This window comes from Equus quagga, chromosome 12 (genome assembly GCF_021613505.1).
Source record: "Equus quagga isolate Etosha38 chromosome 12, UCLA_HA_Equagga_1.0, whole genome shotgun sequence".
Classification (NCBI taxonomy): domain Eukaryota; kingdom Metazoa; phylum Chordata; class Mammalia; order Perissodactyla; family Equidae; genus Equus; species Equus quagga.
In genome coordinates this window covers 101,800,731-101,823,528 of record NC_060278.1, presented here as the reverse complement: position 1 = coordinate 101,823,528, position 22,798 = coordinate 101,800,731, and the positions used below count along the sequence as shown (strand labels likewise).

General features: G+C 41.9%; 1 protein-coding gene across 3 annotated transcripts in view; it reads left to right on the top strand.

The window, feature by feature from the left end:
- The window catches only part of ZFP64 (ZFP64 zinc finger protein), an 80,257-nt gene that overhangs the window by 18,129 nt on the left and 39,330 nt on the right, over positions 1 to 22,798 (top strand). For 2 of the 3 annotated variants that reach the window (XM_046679204.1, XM_046679203.1), the window contains exons 5-6: positions 3,293 to 3,544; positions 9,316 to 11,170. In XM_046679204.1, the coding sequence (XP_046535160.1) occupies positions 3,293 to 3,544; positions 9,316 to 10,598 (1,535 nt within the window). In that variant the 3' untranslated portion in view covers positions 10,599 to 11,170. Of the gene's footprint in view, positions 1 to 3,292; positions 3,545 to 9,315; positions 11,171 to 22,798 lie in introns of those variants that run through there. The other variant, XM_046679205.1, reaches the window with a different exon arrangement.

The following is a 22,798-nucleotide window of genomic DNA, read 5'->3' as shown; positions in this document are numbered from 1 at the left end:
GGATTAATGTATGGAAAAAGAAAAATGTGATTATTTCCAGTGATTTTGATTTTCTTTAGTATTTTTATGTCTCTCAGATTTTCTGCATGGAGAAGGAATTGCTTTTAGACTATTTTTAACAAAATGTTAGAACCTCATCATTTAAATGATACAGACATGTGTAAATTCAAAGAGTATGAACATGTCTAAGGTGGGGACACACTGAAATTTGCCTTGGGCATCACTGATGGCCCAAAGCCTGCTCTTTAGCCCCAGCCTTCGGAAGGTGAACTGCCCCATAGTTATCTCATATATTCCTTGGCCATGGCCAATGACCGCCTTCTTGCAGGGGATCATCATATCTGTTCAGCCTCACAGTGGCGTGTCATTTGGATTTACTCTAATTATCGAACTATTAGGTTATTAAGTTTCAAGTCCTGGTAAGCATTCTCAATGTAACAAGCAGTGGATCTCTCCATGTGGGTTTCATCTGTTGAAGTTCCATCGGTCAAGCGTAGCATTTTGATCATTGCAAGAGTAAAGTGCTGTAATTATTAATGATGATTGGGAACCATTATAAAAATATAAGTGAGGACAATGACCTTAAGTCCACTTCTGCAAATCTTCCGAAAGCAGACACACAGTTGGCCAAGCTTGCATTTGTAGATAGTTTCTGGATAACCACAGCGTCTCCATCATCTTCCAGATGGAGAGTTGACAGGAGGGTGTCCTTCCCTTAGTTACTTTCCGAGAGAAGGGTGTGACCCCAGGACAGCAACAACAATAGAGCTCTTTACCAGCAGAGCTCACCGAAAACCATCCCACTTCACCATCATGCAGCATCGGCTCAGTGTTTCAAATACACAGGATGGCGACCACGGGAGCTATCTGGCAGCTGACAATACTGAGAAATTCTTGTTCCTGGATTTTTAAATTTGACTACTAACATTTTTAATATTAAAATTATAATCTTTTGGGGGCTGGCCTGGTGGCGCAGCGGTTAAGTGCACGCGTTCCGCTTCTCGGCGGCCTGGGGTTCACCAGTTCAGATCCCGGGTGCGGACATGGCACCGCTTGGCAAGCCATGCTGTGGTAGGCATCCCACATATAAAATAGAGGAAGATGGGCACAATGTTAGCTCAGGGCCAGGCTTCCTCAGCAAAAAAAAGAGGAGGACTGGCAGTAGTTAGCTCAGGGCTAATCTTCCTCAAAAAAATAAATAAATAAATAAATAAATAAAATTATAATCTTTTGGGGCCGGCCCGGTAGTACAGCAGTTAAGTTTGTACATTCTGCTTTGGCGGCCTGGGGTTCACCGGTTCCGACCCCGGGTGTGGACCTATGCACCGCTTATCAAGCCATGCTGTGGCAAACATCCCACATATCAAAAATAAAGGAAGATGGGTATATATGTTAGCTCAGGGCTAATCTTCAGCAAAAAGAGGAGGATTGGTGGCAGATGTTATCTCAGGGCTAATCTTCCTCAAAAAAAAATTTTTTTTGAAGAATTATAATCTTTAATACACTTTTAGATGTAGTCTTAAATGCCAGATGTTTATCCTATAATGATAGTGATCAACTTTGGCTGACAATTGATGTTAGCGCTTGGCTATTTAGGATTTGGCCAAAATACGTATTTGATATATAAAGTGAAAAGTGAAAATTCTGACTCGCAGACCACTTCCTTCTTAATCTATGCCCAGAAGTCCCCAATCTTACTAGTCTGCTGTGTCTCATTCTTAAATTCCGGCAAGCCCGCACCAGGCCTGAAACACACAGTTTGCTTTTTCCATTTCTCATTAAGTTAATATTCTATGCACTGCGACTTGCTTTTTTCCATTTACTGTTGGACATCTTTCCACATCAGTGTGTGCATATCTACTTCATTCTGTTCAATGGCCAAGTAGGGAATTGGTTAATTTATGGTACATCCATACAGTGAAATACTTCAGCCTTAAAAATCACGTTGCAGATATTTAATGATGTGAAAAGATGATCAAAATTACTTTGTGGGGCTGGCCCAGTGGTGTGGTGGTTAAGTTCACACGCTCTGCTTCAGTGGCCCAGGGGTCGCTGATTCAGATCCTGGATGTGGTCCTACACACCACTCATTAAGCCACGCTGTGGTGGCATCCCGTATACAAAATAGAGGAAGATTGGCACAGATGTTAGCTCAGGGCCAATCTTCCTCAAGCAAAAAGAGAAAGATTGGCAACAGATGTTAGCTCAGAGCCAATCTTCCTCACTAAAAAAAGAAAAAAATATATTTTAATTATTTTGTGCAAGAAAGTAGTCAGTGGAGAAACAGTGGTGCATTTGGCTTAGAAAGCAAGACCATCATGGGTTCTAATCCCAGTTGTGGAGAGAATTCAATAAAGTCATTCATAGGCACAGTGCCTTTCAAAGGCAAAGTGTTTAATTTGATGTTAGCCAACATAGTTTTTGTACCAAAAAAAGTACACACACACAAAAATAATTGGAAAAATGTCCATCAAAATATTAGCAGTTGTTCCTGGGTGGCAAGTCGTGATGTGTGTCAGTGAGGTACAGGTTATGGTGCTGTAAGAAAGAAACCCAAACCCCAGCTCAGACCAGGTGGAGCTTCTGTCTCTCTCACACACCTGTTCAGAGGGGAGCAGGTGGTCTGGAGCAAGAAAGTGGCTCTGTCGATGAGATCGTTCTGGGACTTAAGTCTCGTCTGTGTCATTACAGTATGTCATCTGACGTCCTCCACCATCTGCAGGTGCGCTGCCCTCTCCTGCCTGTCCACCCCCACATCTTGGGTTTACAGCTGTTGAGAAGGAGGGAAAGAGAAAAAGTAGAAGGCAAGCAGTTTCCTTTCCAAAAGGGACACACTGACCTTCTCGCCATTTCCTTGACGAGCACTTCATCGCAGAATCACCTCGCTGCAAGTGAGGCTGAGAAATGCCATCTTTAGCAGCTCAGCCACGAACCTTCCTAAAACTTAGGGATTCTGAGCTTTAGGGCGAGTCTGTTGTGAAAAGGAAAAAGGAGAGAACGAATACAAGAGACAATGAGCAGTTTCTTATTGTACTTAGCTGTACTTTAAAATTTTTGAGTTGCCTTCTATTTTTAATTAATAAAGAATTCATACTCATTGCAGGAAAAATAAGAAAACACCAGTAAGCAAAACAGAAAAATAAACTCCCCCTCTCCCAGGCTGTTAGCTCTTTGCCAGTCATCCATCTAAATAGCCTTTGGTGATTGTGTATTACTCTTTTCATAAGGCAGTGGGAAATAAGTGTTCTTTTTAACTCTTGTTTCCTGATCCCATCTGTGTGCGTGTTTGAAGGAGACAAACCCCACAAGTGTGAAGTCTGTGGCAAGTGCTTTAGCCGGAAGGACAAGCTGAAGACCCACATGCGGTGCCACACGGGCGTGAAGCCCTACAAGTGTAAGACCTGCGACTACGCGGCTGCCGACAGCAGCAGCCTCAACAAGCACCTGCGGATACACTCTGACGAGCGGCCCTTCAAGTGCCAGATCTGCCCCTACGCCAGCCGCAACTCCAGCCAGCTCACCGTCCACCTCCGATCCCACACAGGTCAGTCCCTCGCATCGCTCTCACTCTGTGCTCCCCATTTCCTAGTGCTTAAATCATAAGCACCTTAAAGCGTTTAGTCACAACGCAAGCAAATGAACTGGGGGTGTTTGGTCATCCCATTGTTTGCCGTTTTGCTTTTCATCTGCCCAGAAGTACCTTTCTCAGTAAAATAGGAAAAAAACATCAAGTTTATAACTTTACATATATCTTGCGTAACTTTATAACTTTGGCACTGGTGAGGTATGTAATCCAGGTGGTGCGCTAAATGAAATAGACATGCAAACAATGCATTTTTAATAAATTTCTCCATAATGTACGGTTAGGCCTTTCAGCCATTTTTAAAGTATAATTTGATTAGTTCAGCATGGGAGAGCTTGATCGAAAAACTCAGCAGAGTAGATAACAACAAATTATGTATATTTTTCTTTTGGCAAGTATATCAGTTAGCTATTGATGCAATGATGCTGTGTAACATCCACCACAAAACCTCAGTGGTGTATTATAATAAGCATTTATTGTTCACATATTTCGGGTCAGCAGGGGGGTGGCTGGACACTCCATTGATCTTGGCTGGGCTTAATCCTATATATGGGGAAGGCTGGGTCTCCACTGAGCTTGGCTAGGGATCTCCTGGCTGGCCACTGGCCTTGGCTCAGGCAGTCTGGCTCTGCTCCACGTATTTCTCATCCTCCTTCTGGGACCACTGGGCTACCCTATGCTTGCCCTTCTCATGACAGTGGCAGAGGTACAAGCAAGCGTGCCCCAATGTGTAAGCCCATTTCAAGCCTCTGCTCACATTAAGTCTGCAAATATCCCCTTGGCTACAGCAAGTTATATGGGTGGGCCTGGTGTGAAGGGCTGGGGCTGAGCTCACCAACAGAGTGAGGTCACCGCAAGGTTACACGGCAAGGCAAGAGATACAAGGAGGGGTAAAGAATTGGGGCCATTTTTGCAAATAACCATAGTTTACCCCACCATTATTCACATCTCTCTGATATGCAAAATGCATTCACCACCTCCTAAGACCCCCACAAGGCTCATCCAATCATAGGCTCAGGCTTAAAGACCAGGATCCTGTGATCTCCATCAGGTCTGGATATTGCTTTTCTTGACCTAGAGACCCCTAAAGTAAAAAGACAGATTGTTTTCCCCACACTCCCAACGTACAGTGAGGAAACAGAGCCAGGATCGTTATGATAATCCTGGTATTTGAAAGGGAGACACTTGGCAGTCACTGGTCCACAGATTTCTGAACTCCCTTTGGGCAGAGGTTCCCAGGTCCCCCCATGTTGGAGACAGCGACTGTTTCTTGATTAGGCCTTGGCTCAGCTCCCTGGTTCTTGACTCTGTCCACGGGAGCATGCTTTCCTTCACCTTCCTTAGCCACTTATGAAAAGGACTGGAAAATGTACCTCTGAGAAACTTTCTTCACCTGCTTCCTGCCTACTGAACGTTGGGGATCTTTTTTAGATTTTGTTTTAATCTAGGCTGGTGACAGCTTTGCTGGTAGAGCTATCTCAAAAACTTTGTGAGTTTCCTGTGTATCAATGTGCCAACAGCCACACCTGCAATTCTTTTGGAGACTTGCCTCTCCCCTAAACCCAACTACAGCCACTTTCAGCCTATAACTTTCTGTGGGTTGAATCATTTGAGACTCCTAGGAACCTTGTCCAGCTGAGAAAACCTACTTGGCACCAGCTTAATTCTTTTGGAGATTTTAACAAAGCCTTACATTCACACCCCTCATTTCTCATTCAGTTTTCCCTCTGAGACCAGTTCCCTGAATATGATCTTTGTCCCCAGGCTTTTGTCTTACTTTGAAAACCTTTTGCTGGTGGAGATGAGAATCTTTATCCAAGCCAGCACATCTTTGATTTTCTATATTCTCTCTGAATTCCGCTTAGAAAATGGTCAGTTTTATTTTTAGTTTGTCTCTTTCTTGTCGTACTTTTATCATATGCAGCTTGTAAGACTTCCACCGTTCTGTCCGGAATTAATCTGTTTGCTCAAATCCAAAATTCAGTAGATATGTTTTCAGTCTTCTGAGTTACTGCAGGAGATAGTTTTACCAATTGTTTGCCATTAAATAGTGTGAATTGCTGTTTTTCCAGCCTCTACCTCCTAACACATCCTAAAGCCAAAGCTACATATTTCAGTTTTCTGTTATGGCAGCACCTCACTCCTAGATACCAGTATCTGTATCAGTTATCTATTGTCACAATAATGCAATGTAACAAAACCCCCCACAAAACCTCAGTGGATACAACAAGATGCCTTTTCTGTTCACACATTGGGGATCAGCTTGTTGTCATCTGTGCAACTCTGCTGCTCTTGGCTGGGCTCACTTACAAGTCTGAGGATCTGCCAGCTGTGGGCTGGCCGTCCACTAGCCTTGGCTGAGGTAATCCAGCATTGCTCCACATATCTGTCATCCTCCTCCTGGGACCAGTGGGCTAGGCCAGGCTTGACCGTCTCATGGCGTTGGATGACAGAGGCACAAGTGAGCAATCCCAAGGCACAAGTCCATTTCAAGCCATTACTTGTATCACGTCTACTTAACATACCATCAGCCAAATCCAATGACACAATTGAGTCTATTAGCGGGGGTCATGGCAGGTCATTCTGCCCCTGTCAGGAGAGCATACCTAATCACATACATGGCAGAGGCCATGGCTTCACGGAGGGATGGGAGGTGGGGATATTTGGGGACATTTTTGTAATCTCCTACAGCAAGTTAAGACATTGGCATAACTGATGCCCAACTGATTTTCTTTGGAAATGTCCCGCGGCATAAGATAGAGTAGCTGAGGGATTCATTTATGAAAGGTGTTAAGAATCATTTTGACTCGTAAGGATAAACTTACCATTTATAGCAGCATCCTTAGATTGGTCTGGAAAAGGTGCATTTTCTAAAAATTTAAACATGTTCCCTTTATGCATCGTCTCCATTGAATGTTCGTTTCCCTTGTATAAATTGTGGCATGGCGCTTATAAAATTTTACAAACGGTAAAATTAATAGGATCTTGGTTTTGCCCTTCCATCGACAGCTACATTGTCAGTTGTCTTAGGAGCAAGCTAAACCCAAGAAAGATCTGTCAGCTTAAATATTTATCAGTCACTTATTCATTCAACAACATTCATTAACTCCCCACTATGTACTGGACACTGGGGATCAGCGGGCAGAAACGAACATAGTCGTTAGCTTTGGACAGATACTGTTACTGACCAGTATGCCTCATTTAAGAAGTAAATAGGGGCCAGCCCAGTGGCATAGTAGTTAAGTCCACATGCTCCACTTCAGCGGCCCAGGGTTCATGGGTTCAGATCCTGGCTGCAGACCTACACACGGCTCATCAAGCCATGATGAGGCAGTGTCCCACATACAAAATAGAGCAAGACAGGCACAGATGTTAGCTCAGGGCCAATCTTCCTCAGCAAAAAGAGGAGGACTGGTGGCAGATGTTGGCTCAGAGCTAATCTTCCTCAAAGAAAAAAAAGTAAATAAATGGTTAAAGGGAAAAAAAAGGTGATGAGGAAAGGATTTAAAACCCTTGGCTTTCATGTCAGAAAGTGTTGTTAAGCTCTGCACCTCAGCTCTGAGATTGGTTATCTGGTGTTTCTGGGTTTTACCTCTGCTGATTGCTAAAAGGAGCAAAAAATTTGTCACTAATTTGGGCAGGGCTGTAACTGGAAAACCTAGTAGGACGTTCGTTCTGGAGCAGAGACTCTTACTCTGGGTCCATAGACACCTCCACCCAGGGATCCCTGAATAGAATTTAGGAGGTCCATGAACTTGGATGGGAGGACAGTTACATCTTCATTTTCACTAACCGGCACTGAAATTTGGTGTGTCCTTCCCTTATGAAAATAGGCAGCCCATCTGGTAACAGTGCCTGTGAACACGTCGCCAGGAGGAATCACAGATCTTTTCCTAACAGTTGTTGCAGCGAGATCAAAATATCCTCTACGCTCTTCTCGATTTAGAAACGATTGTAGTGACCGACCCGCCGTGAGATCTTGTTATTTAACGCATTAATCCAGCACACGTTGCCATAGCACAAATCTTTTTCTTTTAATGTTTTAGCAACTCTTTCCATATAATTGGTTTCCTTTGTATTCCTGTTGAATTTTAGTTTAGTTCACTTTGTGCATTTATACAGTATCCTGAGAAAGTTTCCATGGGTTTCACGAAACCAGGAAAAAGGGGTCAGTGGCATAAAAAAGGGTTAAGAACAACATTCTAAGGCAGAAGTTAGCAAACTTTCTGTAAAGGGCCAGATAGCAAATATTTTAGGCTTCACGGGCCATACAGCCTCTGTCACGATTGCTCACCTCTGCACTTGTATTGTGACAGCAACCATAAACAACATAGGAACAAATGGGCGTGGCTGTATTCTGGTAAAACTTTATTTACAAAAACAGGCTGTGGGCCCACAGGCTATAGCTTCCCATTCCTTGTTCTGGAGTTTAGTTTAGTTTAGTCTGCATAATCTCAGTGGTGTTTAGTCATACGAAGCATTGGGTTTGGGCTTCTCCGTTTTCTAAAGGCTTGTTAAATTTGTTCCCTGCCATCTTTAATTGCATTTATCAAGCAGCACATGGTGGTGTTGTCGGCCTTATACCAGAAAGCCGGATCACAATCCCATTCTTTTGAGTTTATGGCCTAAGAAAGCAAACATCGGTCACATGAACAGCTAATTATGCAGCATCTGAGAATACCAGCTTTGGAGTCAGCCTGGCTTGGAATCCAAGCTCTGCCACGTACTACTGGGTGACCAGGAGCAAGTTATGTCGTCTCTCTAGGCGTCAGTCTCCTCATTTGTACAATAGTGTCTAGAACAATATTGATAATAGTACCCACCTCGTGGGAATGTTGGGAGCATCAAATGAGACCATTCTTGCGGAGTGCTCAGCAGAGCGCCTGCCATCCCAGAAGCAACTGAAGAATGTTAGCTGCTGTTACTCTGTTGCTTAAGCAATATTAAAATGGGCGGGTCACCAATTTGCTTGAACTCTCAGTGCCTTAGATAATCTGGACTTGCCAGTCATTGACGAATCCTATTTGGAATATCACGTCCAGTCAGATGTTTGCAATTTCACTTTCCCTGCTCATCTGTCAGTGAATATGAGTTTTAAAAAACAAAATCAAAAGCAGCTGGATTTTGTAACTTCACAAGTAAAGAACGCAGCTGGCAGTGAAGGATAAATACATTCTGTGCAATAAACACGTCTTTATTAATAAAAATCTGCATGAAGTATAAGCTGGGCCTTTCAATCATTGTAAAAAGAATATTCTGATGAGTGAGCATGAAGTTGACTGATGGCAACATGTGTCCTTCAATCTGTTACAACACGTAACTCAATCAAAATCAACGGATTATGCAAAACTGTACAACTGTGAAGGATTAACTAGCAGAGTGGGCACATTAACTCTATGAACGATAGCTTGATTGTTTTAAAGAATATACTAAGTAGATTCACAGATCTTATTTTCACTGGGACAATTAAATAGCTCTTTTCAGTCTCCGTTTTTCTTCTGGGTTTTGTAACGGTGGTGGCGCACCAGAAGCACGTGGTGGCGGTTTAGGTTTGGGGAAAGAAGAGAAGCCCCCGACCCCCCTTTTCTTCCTCCCAGGGGCTCCTAGGAGCTGCATTTAGAAGGTCTCCACCCGCCTGCCTTGGTTTAAGCGATTTTCTGGTGTGTGCTTCGGGGGGATCCGCTGTGATTGTTGCCTGCCTGTTCTTATGGAAACTCACCTTGTGTTGACAGGGGACGCCCCCTTCCAGTGCTGGCTCTGTAGCGCCAAGTTCAAAATCAGCTCGGACTTGAAAAGGCACATGCGCGTGCACTCGGGGGAGAAGCCTTTCAAGTGCGAGTTCTGCAATGTCCGCTGCACCATGAAGGGAAACCTCAAGTCGCACATCCGCATCAAGCACAGCGGGAATAACTTCAAGTGTCCGCACTGCGACTTCCTGGGTGACAGCAAAGCCACCCTCCGCAAGCACAGCCGGGTGCACCAGTCGGAGCACCCCGAGAAGTGCTCCGAGTGTAGCTACTCCTGCTCCAGCAAGGCCGCCCTGCGCATCCACGAGCGCATCCATTGCACCGACCGCCCCTTCAAGTGTAATTACTGCAGCTTCGACACCAAGCAGCCCAGCAACCTGAGCAAGCACATGAAGAAGTTCCACGGGGACATGGTCAAGAACGAGGCCTTGGAGAGGAAAGACACGGGCCGACAGAGCAGCCGGCAGGTGGCGAAGCTGGACGCCAAGAAGACTTTCCACTGTGACACATGCGATGCCTCGTTCATGCGGGAGGACTCGCTCCGCAGCCACAAGAGGCAGCACAGTGAGTACAATGAGAATAAGAACTCGGATGTGACCGTCCTACAGTTTCAGATCGACCCCAGCAAGCAGCCCACCACGCCCCTCACTGTGGGGCACCTCCAGGTACCCCTCCAGCCCAGCCAAGTGCCCCAGTTCAGCGAGGGGAGAGTCAAAATCATCGTGGGGCATCAAGTGCCCCAGGCGAACACCATCGTCCAGGCTGCGGCTGCTGCGGTGAACATCGTACCACCCGCGTTGGTGGCTCAGAACCCGGAGGAACTCCCAGGGAACGGCCGGCTGCAGATCTTGCGCCCGGTCAATCTGATCGCCTCTCCTCAGTCCTCTGGGTGTCCAAGCCAGGCAGGCGCGATGACCCAGCCAGCTGTCCTGCTGACCACTCATGACCAGACTGACGGAGCCACTGTGCACCAGACTCTCATCCCCACAGCCCCGGGGGGCCCCCAGGAAGGCTCTGGCAGCCAGACTTTCATCACCAGTTCGGGTATTACTTGCACTGACTTTGAAGGCCTTAACGCTCTGATTCAGGAGGGGACAGCTGAGGTGACTGTGGTGAGCGACGGAGGCCAGAACATTGCCGTGGCCACCACCGCTCCACCTATATTTTCCTCTTCTTCCCAGCAAGAATTACCCAAGCAGACTTACTCCATCATTCAAGGAGGAGCCCACCCAACTTTGCTCTGTCCAGCAGATTCTATACCAGATTAGTACTTAAAAAAGCAAAAGACAGGGGAAAAAAGGAGTGACAAAAAAGAGATCATAAATAGAATTCTCTAAGAGGTTTGCTCTTAATGTTTTTTAAGGACTGTCGTGAGCCGTTGTCCACCCCCCACCCCGTAATAAATTGTAATTTTATACTGCTTACTCTAATTTTTTAACGCTGTAATAACTTTGAGACCACCTCTGACCCGCCACGTTATAACTGTTGTAGAATCTTAAACATTACCAAGATGATTCCCATGAGGGTCTGGAATTAAATGCGTTGAGTAGTGACTACATTTGTTTGTTTCCAACTTGATTTTGCAACTCTTATAATAAAGGTTTTTCCCACCTCATTCAATTTGTGTAGCAGATGGTACTTCCCAGCCTCTTTCAGTCCCCATTCTGAAATGCCCCCCCCAGTTTCGGGTATTCGTGTTTTCGTACGTGGATACAAACCTATTGGCACGAAGGACCATTTTCTACATAATGTTACATGGATATTTGACCCCCCATGAAAATGTTTAGTGCTAATAAGCAAAAATGGAAAAGTTTCCTAATAAATTGTTACATGACTACAATATACTGAATGTTAATGATTCTTTACAGTCATGATATAATTTGGGATGGAGGGGGTGTGAATTATCATATAATTCAAGAGAACTTGGAGAAGCAAAGGTTTTTAGTCCTCACTCAAATATTATACAAACGACTTACCTCGTTCACAGTCAACAACTCCGTATGTGTGGCGCCTGAAGTGACCCAACAGTTGTTTTCATTTTGAAACTTCAGACTCACGAACCTGACATTTCTGTTTGGATGCAAATATGATGCAAGTTCCTGCGCACCTTTAGGACAGGGTGTCCTAGGATGCCATTGTTTTAGATATTAATATATGTGCAATCCCAGGGTCCAGACGAGTGCGACTGGAAAAGCACCTAGGTTTTTCCAAAGCATAGGCTATATTGAAAAGATGGAAATTAAAATTTTGTTTTGAATTGAAATGCTGTTTTATCAGTAGGTGGCGCCAGAGAGCGCACTAGAATTACCCGTTTATACCTGAAGACATGAGCTAGAGTCCTAATCGCTCTGATTTCCAGCCTCTGGCCTGATCTTCAACTCGTGCTGGGCTCTTCATAAATCATGAGTGAGTGAAACCTGCTCTCACAGGGTCAGCAACGATTGGTGAGGAGGGGAGGTTACTCTTGTGAAAGAAGCATATTTAAAATGTTATGAGAACATAGAGATACATTTTTACCAGAGTTGCCACCACTTTTATTCTTCCCTAATGCAAACTTATTTAATTAAAATTCTCATGCAGATCAGCTCCCTTTCACATAAATACATGATTTTCACTTTTTTTTTTTGTGGAAGATTAGCCCTGAGCTAACATCTGCTGCCAATCCTCCTTTTTTTGCTGAGGAAGACTGGCCCTGAGCTAACATCCATGCCCATCTTCCTCTACTTTCTATGTGGGACGCCTACCACAGCATGGCTGTGGCACCCGGGATCCGAACCAGCAAACCCTGGGCCACCAAAGCGGAACGTGCGAACTTAACTGCTGCACCACCTGGCTGGCCCCATGATTTTTCACTTTTTTACAGTAATAACAAACCAAGGAAATATACAAGATGGTGATGCTGGAAACCTTGAGGGTTGCCTGCCGGAAATGGAGAGTCCACTTCCTTTAAGAAATAGATGAAGAGTTACAACTCGGCTTTGTCGCCTTTCTTTGACCCTTAATGTTTGAACACAAGTCTGATAACTCGCTGTGTTTTCTTTGCCAGGATTTCTTTATTTCCATATCGGCATTAGTAATAATGAGCCATTAACTATGGTTTGGTAAGAAATTGAAAAGGCTTACAGTGTGTGTATGTTAGTATTTTAATAATTTCATTGCTTTAGAATTATTGCTTGTAGCTCTTTAGGAAACTCTTCAGCGACTGCATTTTAGCTGGGGAACTTCTATTGTCACAAACCTGTTTTCTACATCTTTCTTCCCAGAGTGCCCTCCTTTTCAACTGTGAAAGGATTTTTTTCCTGATTATGAATGTAATGTGTATTCAAGGTAGAAAATAATGGGAAACATATTAAGAAAGAATTGAAGGCACTAACAATCTTACTACCCAGTGTAAACATTGTAGCCACTTTGAATGGGCGTCCTTCTAATCTCTTCTCCTGTGCTTATGTATGAATGTCTTCCACTCCAGTTATACGGTTGGGGTTGAATTGGGCACACTTTTTATATGTTGTGTTTCTTTTTGTATTTTATATCTCCACCTAGCTGCCGCCCTCCCTACCTACATAGACACGCGCATACACAGTCATGCATATACATACACGCTGTGCATATTTGGATTTTTGTCTTTACAAACTACAACAGCAAAACTTGTTCCTTGCAATAAACTTACAGAATTATACAAAAAGCACGTCAGTAATCTTCAGCCCTGCCTAGCCTAACCCCACCCAAGGTAAGTAATATTAATTTTCCCTGTGTTCATACCAACGTACATAGACTCCAAAAACAGCACGGACAGGGCTTTTTTCCTATTTTTGTAGTAGGTGTGTCACACTATGTCCATTTCTCTGCAACTTGCTCTTATCCCGTTTATTAACAGTGCTGTGGGGCAGTACGGCTATCCCTAACTTTTTAAGCAAAAATTAGTAGTATGAATATGCCAAGCTTTATCAACCATCGCCCTATTCATGCATATTTAGGTTGCTTTTGTGTTTGTTTACCATGACAGACTGCCGCAGTCAATGTCTTACATAATTCCTCATTGCGGGAATTTCAACAAGTTTCCATAGTTTGTACTTGCATAGACTCAGATCACTTTTTCAAAATGGTAGCCTCATCTTTGGTGGGGGCTCCAACTATTGCCATTCCTGGGTATTACCAATCTTTGAAGTTTTGTCAGTCCGATGAGTGAAATGGTTTATCTGCTCTTTGTGCGTTTCCCCAGGTGGTGTTTTGATCTGCATTTCTGTGGCATCTCTGCATAGACTTGTTGATCATTTGCATTGTTCTCGTCTATGAACCTTTAACTCATACTGCCTCATTTTTCTCCTTGGGTTGTTGGGAACTTGGGGATATGAACGCCATGTCTGTCACCTGTTGCTGAGTTTCCTCCCTTCCTGTCATTTGTCTTTTCACTTTCCTTGTGGTGCTTTACCACGTGAAAACAACTCTTTTTATGCAGTCGGTTTCTTCTGTTGCTTCATTTGTAGCTCCTGTGTTTTCTAGGGAAGTCCCCTCTTCCCTGAGATAGGTTTTTTTCTTTAATATTTTTATTGTTTGTTTCTTTTTAGTTAGCATCTTACTGCAGCAAGAATTCATATTTACATATGTGTGATACCAGAGTTTGCCTGCCCACATAGACCAGGGCCATTTGTTACATAACATATTATTTTCCTCCGAACTGAAATCCTAATTTCACCTTTAGATGAAGTTCCCAAATATACTTGGATCGATTTCTGGAATCTCTGTTTTGTCCCACTGATCTTTCTAGCTTCTCTGGTTTGCCAGCATCACATATTTTATTGTATTAGCATTAAGCTAAGCTTTTGTATCCTTTAGACTTACAAAGCTTCCCCCAGCTATTCTTTTCCAAAATTTTCTTAGCAATTCTTAGATATTCATTTTTCCAAATGAACTGTCATGTTATCCTCCTCCAAAAAGAAAATCTTTTGAGGATTTTGATTAAAATTGCATCAATGTGATAGATCAACTTATAAAAAGAATGTTTTTTTAAAAACTGTTAAACCTTCCACCCAAAAACCTTTATTCAAATCCTGTTGTAAACATTATTTGATAAAATTATATAGTTTTCTTCATATATAATCTATTCTTATTATATAAGGCCTATATTTTATGATGTAATTTTATTGTAATTATAAATAAGATTTTTTCCATTTTAAAACAGTTATTTGTTGCAAACACAAAGAATAGCTCTATTTGTATATTTGTGTATAGTGGACTACCTTAGTGAAAAATTCTTGTTAATCGACAATAAGTGTATATTAGAAACTCTTGGTCTCTGATGAACTTGATTTATGCTGGTTATGATACAGCCGTCTCATTGCCGGGTTGTTTTCTCTCTTCCCCTGCAGTATTTATACTCTTCGTTTGTTTTCTTGTCCAACTGCATTAGCTGGAGCCTGCAAACGATGGTTGATCCAGCTGCATCCTCATTGCATCTCTGATGTTAATTTGAATGACTTTAGAATTTCCCAAGTTCATATGATGTGCACTGCTCCTTTGAGGGGTGGTTTTTATAGTTCTTAGGTCATTTTCTTCTCCTCTAGTTTTTACTTAGAGTTTTTATCCGAGTGGGTTGCTGAATTTTATCAAGTATCTTTCGACGTTAACTATTTGGGTTTTGCACCTCACCATGCTGATGTGGTGAATTAGGGTAGGACATAGCCTGGCACTGAATCACCCTGTGTTCCGGAAGCAAACCTTCTTGGTCGTGTGGATAATTCTTCCAATACTTTGCTGGATCTCATTTACTAGTAATTTACTTGACATTTTTACACCTATCTGCATAAGTGCAATTGATCTCTAGTTTTTTTTGTGCTCTGTCTGATTTTTGCCTCTTTGTTCATTTTAGGTTATACTACTCTGAAAGTAAATTGGGGCTCTTTCCTTCTTTTTCAGAGACCAGCAATAATTTGAGTATCTCAGGAAGTATCTGTTTATTATCTAGGCTGATGAACATCTTTAACAAACTTTCCAATTTTTTCTGTAATTCCCAGTCTGTTCATCTTTTAGATCTCATTTGGATCAATTTTGGTAATTTATATTTTACAAAAGAAAAAAATCATTCATTTCCCTCTAAATTTTCAAATCTGTAACCCTATAATGCTATTTAACATTCTCCTAATATTATTTTAAAATCTTTGGCATTTTCTTAGTAGTAATTAGTGATACTAATTAGTAATTAGTAATTTTCTTATTACTGTTGGTTTTTGGGGGGGGGGTTTGTATTTTCAGTCTTCTCCTTAGGTAGTTTGCTAAGAGTTTATCTTTTTTATCATTTGTATAAAAATAAAAGTAAAGCTTTTCCTTTTATTTATTCCTCCTCTACCCCCTTCCATTTTATTCATTTCAGCTTTTGTCTTTCATATTTATTCTTTCCCCTGCTTTTCTTTCCGTTTATCTTGTGATTCTGATTTCCTGTGTTTACTTATTTTCAGCCTTTAATAATAAATGAATGTAATGCATCTATTTTCCATTCTAACCTCACCTATGTTAAAAGATAACTTTTTTTTGCTGGATAAGATTCGCCCTGAACTAACATCTGTTGCCAATCCTCCTCTCTCTTTTTTTCTCCCCAAAGCCCCAGTACATAGTTGTATATTCTTGTTGTGAGTCCTTCTAGTTTTTCTGTGCGAGCCACCACCACAGCATGGCTACTATAGACGAGGGGTGTGGTTCCATGCCCGAGAACCAAACCCAGGCCGCCAAAGGAGAGCATGCCAAACCTTAACCACTGGACCATCAGAGCTGGCTCAAAATAGAATTTTTTAAAAAGTTAAAACTGTGACTGTCCTACAAATGTAAAATGAACATGTGTTAGAGATTTTATTTAACTCATTATGTAATGAGGATCAGTAAGATGTTACCACAGGTTTGAGGAGAATTCAACGAATGCATACTTACACAGGCAATCAGGAATGCTGAAATGAATTTACAGACATGCAAAACGGGTCAGTATCTCCAGGGTAATAATCAGTTACATTCCACCAGATGAAGTCTGTTTGCATTCCTGTGGACAAGCTATTTGCGTTATTATATGTTTCCATAACTCACAAAGTTGTAAAATATCTCAAAAACAATGAAAGGCACTCACTCTTCTAGAATCAGATAACCCAGAGCTGGGAACTGCCAGGACACTCAGGATTCTTTTTTGCCTATTTCAGAGTCTTTCAAACATTTTCATGACATCCATATTCCTATAGATTTTTATATAAAATGTGCTTCTTTCATAAATTTCTACATGCTTTGTTATTTCAGGTTTATGGTTATTTCAGGTTTCAGGTTACAGTGGGTGGGTTGGTTTGGTGGGTGGGAAGATAGAATCTGAGGGTTATATAAAGTTATATATACGTTTCTTATTTTTCAAGTAGTTACAATTTGTGAAACTAATTTTGATTTTTGATTTCTGATATTCATGGGTTTTGGTCTGAGAATGTGACCTGTAAAATAATACGCTTTTTATAATTTATTAGTTTTCTTCATGGCCATGTACATGACCAGTTTTTGAAATGCCTGATGGATATCTATGAATCGAGCATGTTGACTTTGTTACTCCCTTCTTTGAAACCTCTCGTAGTTTTTGTCTACTTGATAAACTTTGAAAGAAGTATTTTTAAACCTCTCACTACCATTGTGCCTTTTTATCAAGCTTTTCTTAAATTACTAGGGTGTTTTGTTCAATTATATTTTGCCATATGTTGTTTGATGAATATAAGTTTGTGGCTATTATATGTTCTTTGTCAGTTTTACATTTTATACACATGTCCTTTCCATTTAATAGCTTTTGACCTTAAATTACCCTTTGTCTCATAACAATGTTCTATGTCCTATTTTAAATTTTATTACATTTGCCTGGTTTATCTTTGCTTACTCTGTTGCTTAATGTCTTTCTTTACCAGCTTCTCTGTCTTTGGTAGAAGAATTCAAAGGTGTACATTTATCATAATAACAAATACTTAGTATTATGTGCTTCTGTCTTAATATTTGCCACTTATTAAACTTTGTGACTTTCTCCTTTTCCAACTTTTCCCTTTGCTCTCGAAAGTTCTTCTGTATGTCTCCATTCTGCTAATCGTTACTCTCCAGATTTAACAATTTTTACATTTCTCTATTGCTACATCAAATAGAAATATTAACTGTGCCCCAACCTTCTGTTAAATCTCCCCCCACGTAAGAGGACGACTTGGACCTCATCTCTTTCTACACCCCTCCCTCCCCAAATCCTGAGTTTTGCAGAGAGAGCTCACGAGTTTATTTCCAGGCTTTTGTGAACTTTTGCCCTATATTATGTCTCGTACTTTATAATTCCCAAATTACCATCACCCATTTAGACTGAACCCAAGATTACAATATTCATTGTTTACCATAATCTCTTATACTTTTCTTCTTCCCCTATTTCACATCTTTACTCTGATTTTATCTTTATTCAGTTAGAGTAATTTCTTGCGTATACTCCTCAGAAAGGGTACAGACATGGTATTTCTTTTCTCTTGGCAGATCAGCGATACCTTTGAACATAGGATTCTTTTCTCTTCAGGAATCTTTAAATTTTATTCTAGTGGAGATAGACTGATCTGATCCAATTCTTGGATGCCCTAGATCCAGTGACCAGCAAAGTTGAGACCAAATGGCAGTGTTACCAGGAAAAAAATTGGGGAGGTCTCTCGCCTCGGCCAATCAGTTGAGAGAATCAGTCCCTGAAGCTTCCAGAATAGAGGGAGGGACTTAAAAATAGAAAACATTATTAAGCTTGAAAATTTTTTGTTGTTCATTTCATCTAATTCTCGGCAACAAAATTATGGTTATGTAAATTGAAATTTACATTTTTTTATTCCCTATGACCATAGGGCTCCAAGATTTAAACATTTCTTCTGCATCAAATTAGCATTAGAAATAATTTTTTTATTTTGTAGATAATGTAAATATATTACACATTTTGATAAATAATTATTAAATATAAGCAAAATTTTACTGTTAATGCATATCTTAATGAGATAGATAGGCCTAATTTTTAATCAGCTTACATATCCTTGATTAATATCACTTAAAAAAAGTTTTTTTTTACCAACTGCTAGAATGACATACAGGTAATTTTCAGTTATATTCCCAATTTTTTTTTTTATTGATATAAACTTTGAGAGGTCTCATTCACATAGAAAAGACTGTTGACCTTAAAAATAAAACAGCCAGTTATTTTACCAGCAAAATGAGTTTATTCCAGGAAAAAACAAAGAATTGCAAGTTAGGGCCTGCATGCTGTGGCAAAAGCCATAAGCAAGTCCAGCGATCAAAGTGAAAGATGCTATTTTATAGGGAAAAGGAAGAAATTGCAAGAGGTTGTTTTGAACAAAAGTCCATTGGAGAAAAGCAAGAGTGCCTCATGGTGATGGTTTCTCACTGGCTGAGTTGCTGGGGTAGTCGATTTCTATTTGGGATACAACGTACATTTCTTCCTGTAATTGATGTTTCTTTCTTGTTGAAACTCCTTTCTGTTGGGGTTTGCAAATGACTATCTTTGCTGTGATTGACCTCCCATGGTACTCCCTGGGAGCTCCTCCTTCTGGCCACCTCACTCCTTTATTTTTTTTTAACTGTTGCCAATCTTTTTTTTTTTTTCTTAAAGATTGGCATCTGAGCTAACTGCTGCCAAGCTTTTTTTTTTTTTTCTGCTTTATCTCCCCCAAATCCCCCCTGGTCCATAGTTGTATATCTTAGTTGCAGGTCCTTCTAGTTGTAGCATATGGGACTCTGCCTCAGCATGGCCTGACGAGCGGTGCCATGTCCATGCCCAGGATCCAAACTGGCGAAACCCTGGGCTGCCGCAGCAGAGCACACAAACTTAACCACTCGGCCACAGGGCCCGGCCCCTCTTGACTCCATTTTAAATGAGGTTTCCCTTTATTAATTTTTACAAGGATATAGAAGTGGACATTTTATTGTTACAGCAACGCTTCTCCATTATTTTAATTCCTTCTGAATTACATGCCAGAAAAATCACATAGTGATCAATCATAATTAATTGGGTCAATTTTTTTAAAAGCAAAGAACTACAATCCACCTGAGATTTCTTTTCCAGTCATGGAGCATTTACCTTTTTAACACTGAAACCACCATTTCCAATATTCTGTCCTTTTGTGCGTGCGTCCCAGAGATTTTACAGTTCCATGCACTGATTTAGTATGGATTATTTAAAGTGAGCTACCTTCTGGGTGTGTTCTTAGAGGATCAATTTTAGGAAAAAGTACACATGAAAGTTGAGGGTCTGGATTTCCTTAATCATGCCCATGCACCTCTTGAAAAATCTTTGTATATTCCCAAAATACAAGAACCTCAGTTGAAGACCCTTGCCCCGGAGCAGAGTTCAGCTGACTGTAAGTGTAAAGGGCCGGATAGTAAATATTTGCAGCTCTGCGGGCCACATGGTCTTTGTTGCAACTACTCAACTCTGCTACTGTAGCGTGAAAGTAGTCACAGACGACATATAAAGGAGTGGGTGTGTCTGTGTTCCAAGAAAACTTTGCTTATGGGCATCGAAATCTGAATTTCATGTAATTTTCATGTGTCACAAAATACTATTTTATTTTCAACCTTTTAAAAAATGTAAAAACTCGGGGCTGGCCCCGTGGCCCAGTGGTTAAGTTCGCGCACTCTGCTGCAGGCGGCCCAGTGTTTCGTCGGTTCGAATCCTGGGCGCGGACATGGCACCACTCATCGAGCCACGCTGAGGCAGCGTCCCACATGCCACAACTAGAAGGACCCACAACTAAGAATATACAACTATGTAGCGGGGGGCTTTGGGGAGAAAAAGGAAAAAAATAAAATCTTTAAAAAAAAAAATGTAAAAGCTCTTCCTACCTCACGGACCACACAAAAACAGACGTTGGTCCCCAGTTTGCCAACCCTTGCCCCAGGCCCTGCCCTGGCCCCTAAGATTAGGAGTTAACATTAACATGAAAATTTAAATGAGTCTCAAGAAGGGGAGGTCAGTAAATGTGCTTCTCAGTAAATCTGCTTCAGTGTTTAGCTCTCACTGGGGAGGGGTGGTACTTCCTGCATTTGGGAATCATCCTACCTGAAGAAGGGAGGAATCGCACTGCTTCACTGAAGGATGAAGGATGATTCAAGCCAAGATGCCACAGACCACAGGGAGCTCCCGGAGGGGGGCACCTCAGGCAGCCAGGCCTCATCTTCCCTTTAGGATGGATTGTTGTCCCAGAAAGATGTTCTCCTCACCAAGCTGGATGGAAAAACAACCCAGTGTTTGTGACAAAGACCAAGCCATTGGCTTCAACCTTACCAACTGTCATTGGAAATCAAAAAGAAAATAATCTACCTATCCATTCTCCGTTATTTTAGGATGTACTTTTTAAAAACTGCATTTTTGCAAATAGAGCAAAACATTCTCTGCTCCAAAATATGACAAGTCAATTAAAATAATAGATTGCATAATGGCTTTCCATATAGTGTAGCTACTAAATGATGTTATTTATAATTCTCATTTCATATTTGCTGAGTTCCATTTTTGTTACTGTAGTTCTCATTTACAGTTCATCTTTTTTTAAGTTGGCACTTTTTACAGTAAAGCCCAACTCCTTTTCAACCAACTCAACTATAGCCAGATTAATTCTGTAACTGAAGTAGCTTTGTGGTTGAGCAGGGGTGGTCTTATTTTTATTTTTGTTTGGTGAGGAAGATTGGCCCTGAGCTAAGATCTGTGCCAGCCTTCCTCTATTCGGTATCTGGGGTGCCGCCACAGCATGGCTTGATGAGCACTGTTTAGGTCCACCCCTGGGATCCAAACCAGCGAACCCCAGGCCGCCAAAGCTCAGCGCTCCAACTCAACCACTACGCCACTGGGCCAGCCCAGGTTGGGCCCATATTTTACAACATGAAAATCTGAACGTGAATTTGAAGTGGAGCCAAGAGTCCTTAGATTCTAGTACCTGCTATCTCATTAACTCCTTTCAAGGGCTCCGGCTCTTTACAATGTCTCTGGAACTAAGAATCCTCAGGTAAGATGAGGATGTTGGTTTAGATCAGGGTTTCTTAAACTTGCAATCACAGACACTCGGCGGTCAGGGAGCGGGTGAACAGAAGGAATCTTTGGAGATATTCTTAGGAGGGAGCGCTACAGGACGGTATCCAGATTCACCTTAATTAACTTATAGCCAAGGACTGCCAAAAGATTACTCTTCCCCAGTGTGCATCTTCCACAGTGGCTTTGGAGTGATTGCTTTAAATAACTGGCTTCAAAGTCAAGCGCAAGTATTATTACAAAGAAAGTTCAGAGACAGCACCTTGCCACACATGGCAAATAGGCAATCTCATGTTTGAAATGTGTCGTATCCTGAGCACCCTGAGAAAACAAACACAGGATTTTGATTTGCCCAAATGGTCTGCAGTGCCGACGTTAGAAGCCCTGACGTAGGTCAGTGCCCAGCATGAAAGAGGCTGTTGAATATAAACAAACCTTTCTGTTTCTGCAGCGCACTTCAGCTCCTTTCCGCAGTCTCTCTATTCCATCTAGAAATTTCTTGTCTCCCACTTCCCACCCCTCTTCCTGCAGATCCCAGGAGTAAGGTACCGTCCTCCTCCCAAAGTGCAGTTAAGTCAGTGCTTTCACAGGAGCCTCGTTGTATTGACAGTTTTCACTTGTAATGAAAGGCTCATCTGTGTCCTTATTTGCTTACTGTGCATCATTCCCACTGGCAGGGAGCATGCTCCATGAGGACAGGAACTCTGTCCACCATTAGACCCCAATACGTAGCGAAGTACCTGGCACACAGTAGGTGCATAATAAATATTTACTAAATAAATGGCAATAATGATTTTCCAAGATAACAGCTAACATTTAGTGACTCATGATGAGCCAACACAGTGCTAGATGCTCTGTGTATTATCATTAAATAATAATCTTGTGCTCCTCCCGATGACCCCTGAGGGATGTCCTATCATCACCCACATCGTGCCGAGAAGGATGTGTTTCCAACTTGCCTGGTATAGGAGTGACCTAGAAAACTTGTAAAAGTGCCCACAGCCACAGCCCAGCTCTGGAAATTCTGTTACAGTGCATTGGGGTGGGGGCCTGAGAACCTGTATTTTAAATCTAGCACCTTTGGGGATTTTTCTGATCCAGGCAATATGGGAAATACTAGGGTAGAGAACCAGAGTCTTAGGGAAGCTCGGAGACCTGCCCAAGGTCACAGGGCTGTTAACTGGAAGAGGCAGAAAGGTAGAGCCAGCGCTGAAATCATCTGCCCTTCTTCTAATCGGCCTGTTTCGGCCGGTCACGACCTTTACCCAACCTTCTGAATCAGGGCTTGTTTGCTGGAGTCCACTTCGCCTGACTCCCACCCACCCACGCATCTCCAGACTGTCAACATGGCGGTGGCAGGGTTGGGTGAACCCTCCTAGTATGGGAATGGCGGCCCCATTTTGTTGTGCCTTAGTT